Source organism: Ursus maritimus, unplaced genomic scaffold, assembly GCF_017311325.1.
Source record: "Ursus maritimus isolate PB19 unplaced genomic scaffold, ASM1731132v1 scaffold_19, whole genome shotgun sequence".
Classification (NCBI taxonomy): Eukaryota; Metazoa; Chordata; class Mammalia; order Carnivora; family Ursidae; genus Ursus; species Ursus maritimus.
This window is the reverse complement of record NW_024424341.1, coordinates 55,701,118-55,708,976: the sequence shown is the minus strand read 5'-3', so window position 1 is coordinate 55,708,976 and position 7,859 is coordinate 55,701,118. Positions and strand designations below refer to the sequence as shown.

The 7,859-nt window shown below is 57.3% G+C and overlaps 1 protein-coding gene across 1 annotated transcript in view; it reads right to left on the bottom strand.

The window, feature by feature from the left end:
- The window catches only part of CCDC9 (coiled-coil domain containing 9), a 14,232-nt gene that overhangs the window by 6,048 nt on the left and 325 nt on the right, over positions 1–7,859 (bottom strand). The window contains exons 2-7 of the mRNA XM_040634216.1: positions 4,703–4,776; positions 4,449–4,553; positions 2,715–2,816; positions 2,270–2,518; positions 691–774; positions 424–597 (exon numbers count right to left, since the gene is read on the bottom strand). Coding sequence (XP_040490150.1) covers positions 424–597; positions 691–774; positions 2,270–2,518; positions 2,715–2,816; positions 4,449–4,553; positions 4,703–4,705 — 717 coding nt within the window. The 5' untranslated portion in view covers positions 4,706–4,776. The remainder of the gene's footprint in view (positions 1–423; positions 598–690; positions 775–2,269; positions 2,519–2,714; positions 2,817–4,448; positions 4,554–4,702; positions 4,777–7,859) is intronic.

Here is a 7,859-nt window from a genome sequence, read left to right as displayed (position 1 = left end):
CAGGGAGCCCGATGTAGGGCTCGATCCCAGGACCCTGTGATCATAACCTGAGCTGAAGACAGACACCCGTCAAATAAATAAAATCTTAAAAACACAAACAAACAAAAACAACAACAAAACAAGACTCAGCCATAGCACCTGAGCCTGCCTGCGTCCAGCACCCAAAAGGTCCCAATAAACATCACTGACGTGAGCAAGAGAGAACATCGTCCAAAAGGTGCCATAAAGCTCTAAGAGGAAAGCCCCATGGTGCCTGCACAAGAACAGACCATCAGCTTAGGGCTGAAAGACGGGGTGGGGAGGCTGCCCCTCCCTGCTGTCTTGGCCCCTACTGGGCCCGGCGCTCGGGCACACCCCCGATCAACATATGCCACAGGAAGGACAGACCGGCTGCAGACTGGTGTCCCAGCCGCCAGCACCTACCTGCCGCTCCTGCTCCAGGCCACAGCGCACCCGCTCAAAGTCGGGGCCCCCCCAGTTGCGCCCGTGCCGGCGGCTGCCTTCCCGGCGGTCCCGCTCAGGCTCCTCGAGGGGCCCACTGCGTCGCCGGGGGTCGTCCAGGAAGTTCCGCACCGGGTTGGGCTCCAGCACACCTTCCTGCGGGCACAGGGAGTTGCGGGGGGCGGGGGTTGGAGGGCTCACCAGGGCCCCGGCCGCTCCGCCCCGCCACGGGATACCCACGGCACTGACCCGCTGATTGCGCTCGTACTCTGCAATCTTCTCCATCTCCTCGTTCATCTTCTCGATGTTCTGCCGCCGCCGCTCCTCCCACTCCTGGTGGCAGGTAGAGCACAGAGACAGACACGCCGGGGGTCAGGAAGAACTGCACGACCCGGGCGTGTGTTAGCATCTGCGCAGAAGAATGACCACAGCAGGCCTGAGACTCTCCACAGACAGGCCTGCTTGCAAGGCCGGCTCTCGGCTGGCATCTGGGAATTCAGCTCCCAGCATGTTCCTGGGCAAAGGTTAGCTCTAAAGGGGGCTCAAGGTGCCTCGGCTGTCTGTGCAAACGGGATGGTACAGCTGAACACCTGCTTTCCTTCTGGGGTCTGGAATTTGGGTTTGTACGAGGCAGAGGGGACCTACGTGACGAGCACCCAATAAAAACCCCAGGTAGATGGTCTCCAGGGAGTCCCTAGTAGCCAGCCCTTCACAGGTGTCGTCACGATTCAACACCAGAGGAATTAAGGGCACCGTGAGGTGTGGCTACAGCGAAGAGAACACTCGGGAACCCACACCTGATCCCCTCCAGACGTCATCCCCTGCGCCTTCTCCCCTCGGTTTCGCATTGTAATAAATCTCAGCCGTCAATCTTTCTAGGGGAGTACTGAACCTGGAAGAGGAGCTGGGGACCCCGACACGCCGTGACTGCCACAGAAATGATGCCAGGAATAGCAGTAATAACTTGGCAGATGGCGAGGTGACCCCCCGCCCCACAATCCGTTCTCCCCTTCTTCCGTGGCAACAGAATTTTAGATGAGCACACGGCCAAGCTGCTGGAGAGGACATTTTCATCCCCAGGGCTCGGCACACGGGAGAGAAATATTCAACTTCCACTTGGGTTAAGCCATGGTATTTTGAGGTCTTTCGGGGACGGCAGCTTAACGTGTACAAACCATAAAACATCCGTAAGTGATGTTCTCCAAGCGTTTCCTCTGAGGATGTCAATGCCTGACGTCCCAGAACGCTCCCAATACCCTTGAAACCTGATTATTATTCCCCTGAGAACCCAGAGGCTCCCAGGGGGAAGTGAGCTGCCCAAGGACAGGGAACTAATCAAACCAAGTCGACCCCAAGTCCATGGTGGGCCCTGAGCCACTCCGCGAGCCAGCCTCCCAGCCCACTGACCTGCGCATCAGGGCAGGAGAGCAGTTACGATGAGAACATTACTGCTCCCCACGAATACATCCAGGCTTCAAGACAGAGTAAGACAGAGCGAAAAAAGGAGTGCGCGTGCATAGCTGTACTGGACAGAAACACTGCGCCAGAATGAGAGAGGAAAGAGACAGGGCAAGAGAAGGCTGGGGGCGGGGAGCATGCAGCAGACAGAGTGAAACAAGGGGACATAAAAAGACAGGGAGAGTGCAGAAGCACTGGTCAGGGGGAGGGAGGGAGGGAGGAATGAGAGAAAAAGCAAACGGAGGCACTGAAAAACTCGATGGGAGAGACTGAGAAAGACGGACAAACGGACACCGGTCCATTTGAGAGTAGGACCAAAGACACAGTAAGAGCCTCCGCCAGATGACTGCGGACTGCCCCGGGCTTCTACCTTAGATTTGCGGTCGGCAGCTGAGGCATCTCCAGCTCCGGAGAGATGAGGGGACCCCCTGCCCCGGCCCCTCCGGCCGCGGCCCCCAGCTCCTCCTCGAGGCTGCTCCCCAGAACTGTCCTCCCAGCTGCGGGCCGCCCGGCCCATGCCTGCCCGGCCTCCTTGCTGGGGGGGCGTCCGGCCTCCCTTGCTGGCCCCTGGGGGTCGCGGGGTCCCAGGAGACCTCCGAGAGGGACCCAAGTTCTTCTCCTGGAGGAGGGAAGGGAGGAAAAGTACAGTCACTGGGATGAGGAGACTAGGACACCCAAGCCCAGAGGGCAGCTGTGAGATCTGAGGCTGCCCACAGGGCTGGGGCAGCTGGCATGGGAGGGCTCTCAGGCCCCAGGTCTCAACTCTCACCCCCTCCCTGTCCTGATGGGTCCCCCCACCCCAGTGTGGAGCTCACCGCCTCAACTGCCACATTCTCCTTCTCCACCAAGCGGCCCTTCCGGGGACCTGTCACGGCTACTCCCTCGAGTTCAGCTTTTTTCCGGTCCTCCTCAATCTCCTAGGAGCAAACATCAGCAGGAGGAGAGCATCAGGGCTCCTGGCGCCAGACGGATTCCCACAGCCCCCTGAACTTCCCCCAAGATTAGCCCCCACCTAGGCCTCTCTCCTGAGCTCCAGGCAAGAAAGCTGGTCACTTCAGCATCTTCCCCCTCACCGCACCACACTATTCCCCTGCTCAGAAGCCTCCCGTGGTACCCATCTCTGAGCAGGAGCCAAAGGCTTCCCCACAGCCTACGGGGCCCTACGGGGTTTGGCCTCATGACTACTCTGACCTCAGCCCTCACCCTCTCCCCTTCTTCTCCCCCATCACTCACTCTGCTTTTCTCACTGTTCCTGGAACATACCAGGCTCAGACCTGCCTCAGGGCCTTTGCACCTACTGTCCCCTCTGCTGGGAACACTCTTCCCCCAAAGAGCCTTCGGTCCTTCACCTCCTTCAGGTTTCTGCTCCTGAAATGTCCCCTTCTCGGAGAGGCCTTCCCTGTCCAGCTTACAGAAACCACCTCCCCTGCCATTCTCTTGGCCCTTCCCCTGTTCAGTACGTGGCATTATATGTATTTTGCCTATTGTCTGCCTTCCCCCTTGCAACAGAAGCTGCCTGAAGACAAGGGAATCTGGCTATTTTGTTCACTGATGTATACCCCAAACCTAGAACAATCTGAAACACACAACAGAAACTTGATATGCTTTTTTTTTTAAAGTAATGAATGAATGCATGAAATATGAATAAATGAAACCCACTCTTCTTTCCAGGTCACTTCTCCGGAACAGCCCTGCCAAATACTCTGGCACTTTTGGCAAGGACCTGGGCTGCATCCTGGCCCCTCCCTTCTCCTCCCCACCTCCACCACCGCCTGTCCCTGAGCCCTCCCAACAGCCGTGTCCGGGGCCAGGCACATCCTCTCCTTCCTCCTTGGTCTCTGGGCTCCGGTATCACCTCCTCCCACCCGACACCACAGAGCAGCCAGGGGGCTCTTCCTAAAACACGATTCTGACCTGATCCCACTCCTGCTCAAAGCCCTCCAGGGTTCCCCAGTGCCCTCCAGAGAAAGTCCACACTCTCAGCCTGGCTGCCAGAGTCAATATCCCTCCACTGACCCTCCAACTTTAAGCTCCAAGTTTTTGCACAAACTGTTACCTCTGCTTGAAACACATTCGGCTCTTCTTTATAGCTGGCTAACTCACCCTTCAGGTCTCAAATCTCCTCCTCTGGGAAGCCCTGTCTAATATCCCCCAGACTGGATGAAGAGCACCCTCTGGGCCCCCCACACCCCTGAACTCCTGCAGCCCAACCCAGCCCACTCTGAGTCATCACTGCCTGAAGAACGGTCTCTGCTCCCACTGGATTGTGAACTCTGGACTGTGAAGTCTGGAATGACCTCAGGGCTGTCTCAGTCAGAGCTATATCCCCAGCAACACTCAGCCTAGAGCCTGGCAGTAAAGACCCTGGTGGGTATTCATGTATGAATGATGGAATGATGGAATGAAGGAAGGAATGGGAGGCTAAGGCCTTTGGCTTTTATCCTGAGAGTGATGGGGAGCCATGAAAAGGTTTGAAGGAAGGGAGAGGTGAGGGAAACTCACTGCGGGGAGGAGAGGGGATGGGGTCTCCCAGGGCGGGGCTAGGGCACCTGGTAGCGCCGGATGAGGGCCTCATTCTTTCGCCGAAGGGCCTCGATCCTCTTGTCCAACTCAGCATCCTTCTCCTCCTTCGATTTCAGATCCAGTGTGGCTGACTGAGAGAAGGAAACAGTTGAGAGACAGTAAAAAAGAAAACCTATAACCACCCCAGTGCCATTCGATCCAGGGTCTGGGTCTTGGGTCCCCTCCTCCCAAGCCCTCTGACCCAAAACTCAGATTCCAGAGACCCCACTTTCCATCTCACCATTCCACTGGCAAGCTGGGGCCAGTGTCCCAGCAAACCTCCCCTGTAGAATGTGGACACAGCACTGGGGGTTCCTGAGGGCAGAGAGAAAAGAAGGACTAAGGCCAATGCCTCCCCAGTCTGCTTCCATCTCACCCACACTGGGGACTCCTCTCAAACACACATGCACATAAACACCACACCACTTGCACCCCCAAGAGAATTCTTTTTTTTTTTTTTTAAGATTTTATTTATTTATTTATTCAACAGAGATAGAGACAGCCAGCGAGAGAGGGAACACAAGCAGGGGGAGTGGGAGAGGAAGAAGCAGGCTCATAGCGGAGGAGCCTGATGTGGGGCTCGATCCCACAAGGCCAGGATCACGCCCTGAGCCGAAGGCAGATGCTTAACTGCTGTACCACCCAGGCGCCCCCCCAAGAGAATTCTAGCCCTCGATCCCACTCCCTCTTCTTGTGTTAGCCCAACCCTTACTTGGAAAAATTTAAATCCCACCACCTCCCAAACATTTGTGCCCACTCAATCCCTACTTAAAAACACTAGAGTTGCACCCACCTTGGGAAAGTTCTGGTCCCACCTTACAGCTTAAGGAAACATCCAACACTGCTCCCTTCCAAAGGAAGATTCTAGTCCAGCCTCCACACCCCAGTACTGGGAATTTTAACCCAGGCCTCCATTTCCTGAGAGCTTTAGATACATCTTCTCGCCCCCAATCTGTACAAGATTCTAGGCCCACCTTTCTGTCTCACCCTGGTGCCACTCCATCCCCGTGAACACCCTAAATACACCTCTTTCCCAGGAACGGTTCAAAATAACCCCACACAAAAACAAGCTCGAACCCTGTGCCTACAGGTTGCCCCGACCCTGGGAGAACACTTTAAACCCACGCCTCCCTCTGTGATGTCTAGCCCCGCCTTCAACATCCCGAGAGAGGTACCGCTGCCTCACCAACAGCCCCGCAAAGATTCCGAAAACAAGCCCGGTGCCCACTGGAGAGGCTTCCCGGACCTGGCTCAACCTCCCCAAGGACTACCCTACCCGCCCCGGCGCGGACAAAACTTGCCGGCCCTCGCGTACCTTTGCAGTAAAAAGCTCCAGCCTCCACCTGGTCCGGAAGGCCACGGCCCCGCCCCACGCCAGGATCAACTTTCTCGCCCCGCCTTTCCCGCTAGACCTCTGACCCCGCCCACACGCGCGTCGTTAATCTGACCCCGCTGCTGACTTTCCCAGCCAATCCCCCCCCGGCCCGCCCCCTGGGTCCCCAGGCAACAGCCTGAACCCGCCCCCTATTCCGGCGTTATTACACCGGCCCCGCCTCCGATTTGCCCAGCCAACCTCCCGGTCACGCCCCCTGCTTCCCAGCCCCGCCTCGTCGCGTCAAACTATGGCCCCGCCCCCAGCCCCCCCAGCCGAGGTTCTGGCTCCGGCTCCAGCTTCCGCGCCGACGCTGTGACCGCGCCCGGGGCTCCGGCAAAACTTTCCGGCTCCACCCCCAGCATTCCCAGCCAGCACCCTGGTCCCGCCCCCTGCCACCCACAACTTTTTTGGCCCCTCCCCCTCCCTCGCGCCAGCCTCGGAAATCCGAGCCGACGATGTGGACCCACTTCAAGCTCAGGCAAAACTTTCTGGCCCCGCCCCCAGCACGTTCGTCCAGCGTCTCGGCCCCGCCCCCTAGCTCTCCGAGAAATGTTTTGCTCGCCCCAGCCGGCACACGCTGCTTTCAGCCCCACCCCCATCACTGCACCGCCCCCGGCCCCGCCCACAGCCTGGCCCTCCCGGGTCCTACCCACCCGCCGCCGTCCCGCCCCACCAGCGCCCCGCCTAGCTTCCCATGTGGGCGTCCAGTCCCCGCCCCCCGCAGAGTACTCTGACCCCGCCCGCGATCTCTGCCCCGCCCGCACCTCGCTCGCTCTCCCCGTGGGCGCCGCCCCCCTCCGGGCGCGCTCGGCCCCTCCCCGTCACCTGTCCCGGAGACCCCGCGGCGTCCGCGACCTCAGGCTCCGTCGGCACTCCGCGTCCGCAGCTCCCGGGTCGCGCGTCACTTCCCCGCCGGCACCACGTGAAGGGGAACTAAGAGAGTCACTTCCGGTCCTGCCGGCCCGTTTCCAGGAGCTTCAGCAGGCCGCCGCCGCCGAGGTGCGGGCGGAGTGTGTTTGGGTGGTCACAAGGTGTCGGAAGCTTGCTGTAACCCTGTTTGGCCTAGATTACCTCCTTCCAGGAAGCGACACATCATCCTCTCTGGCCTTTACCTGCTTCCTCTTTCCTGGTTCCAATAAATAGGTACCAGGCACGGGGCAGACTCCTGGCAGACTGACCTGCCAGGCTTGTGCTGGGGGGGTGGGTGGAAACCCCTCACCCTCCTGCCAGTGAAACCTTAGAGTTAGTTGTAGAAGCTTAAATTTTTTCAAGCCGATAGAATCTTTCCTTCATTCTCTAAATCTAAATTGAGTGCCAGGCTGGGAGGCGAGGTGCTAGGAGTGAGGAGAGTCAAGGCGATGAACAAAACAGACTCAGCCCTTCCCTGGTGTAGGAAGGCACAAGTAAATGTGAAATGACAGAAACAGAAATGTGGGGAGATATCTAGAGGGGCCTGCGGTGGCGGTGGCTAGTTCCAGGCAGAGAACACAGCCTGTGCAAAGGCCACTGTGTTGAGTGAGCTTTGTGCATTCCAGGAGCAGGAAGAAGCCAAGAGGGATCAGACTGGATTTTGCCATGCGAGGCCAGGGCGTACATGCATTAACCAAAAAATTTGATGTAATGAACCTATCCTTAAAATTGATAAAAAGCATTTGACAATTATAATTAGGCAGACCAGATTCCCTGAGGTTGCTGGTAATGTTTTTATCTTGCGATTTAAACGGGGAGAGTAGAAGTACCTGGTAGTCCTCGTCCTTATTAGAGTTTATGAATAAGCCTTTCAAAGACCTTTTCTACATACACAACTGAATTTCTTGTAACTCCCCAAATACCTGCCAAGTTCACTATATACTGCTTCAGTTCTTTATTCAGATGTTAGAACTCCACTTAGGGGCCTGCTCTTGAAGCCGACCCGGGTTTGAAAATGACAAAACTTACCACCCACTGTTCCTCCCACTCCATTTTCCATTTTTACTGTTCACCCTCTGAACTAGCCAATGTCTTACTTCTCTTGTTCTCTGTC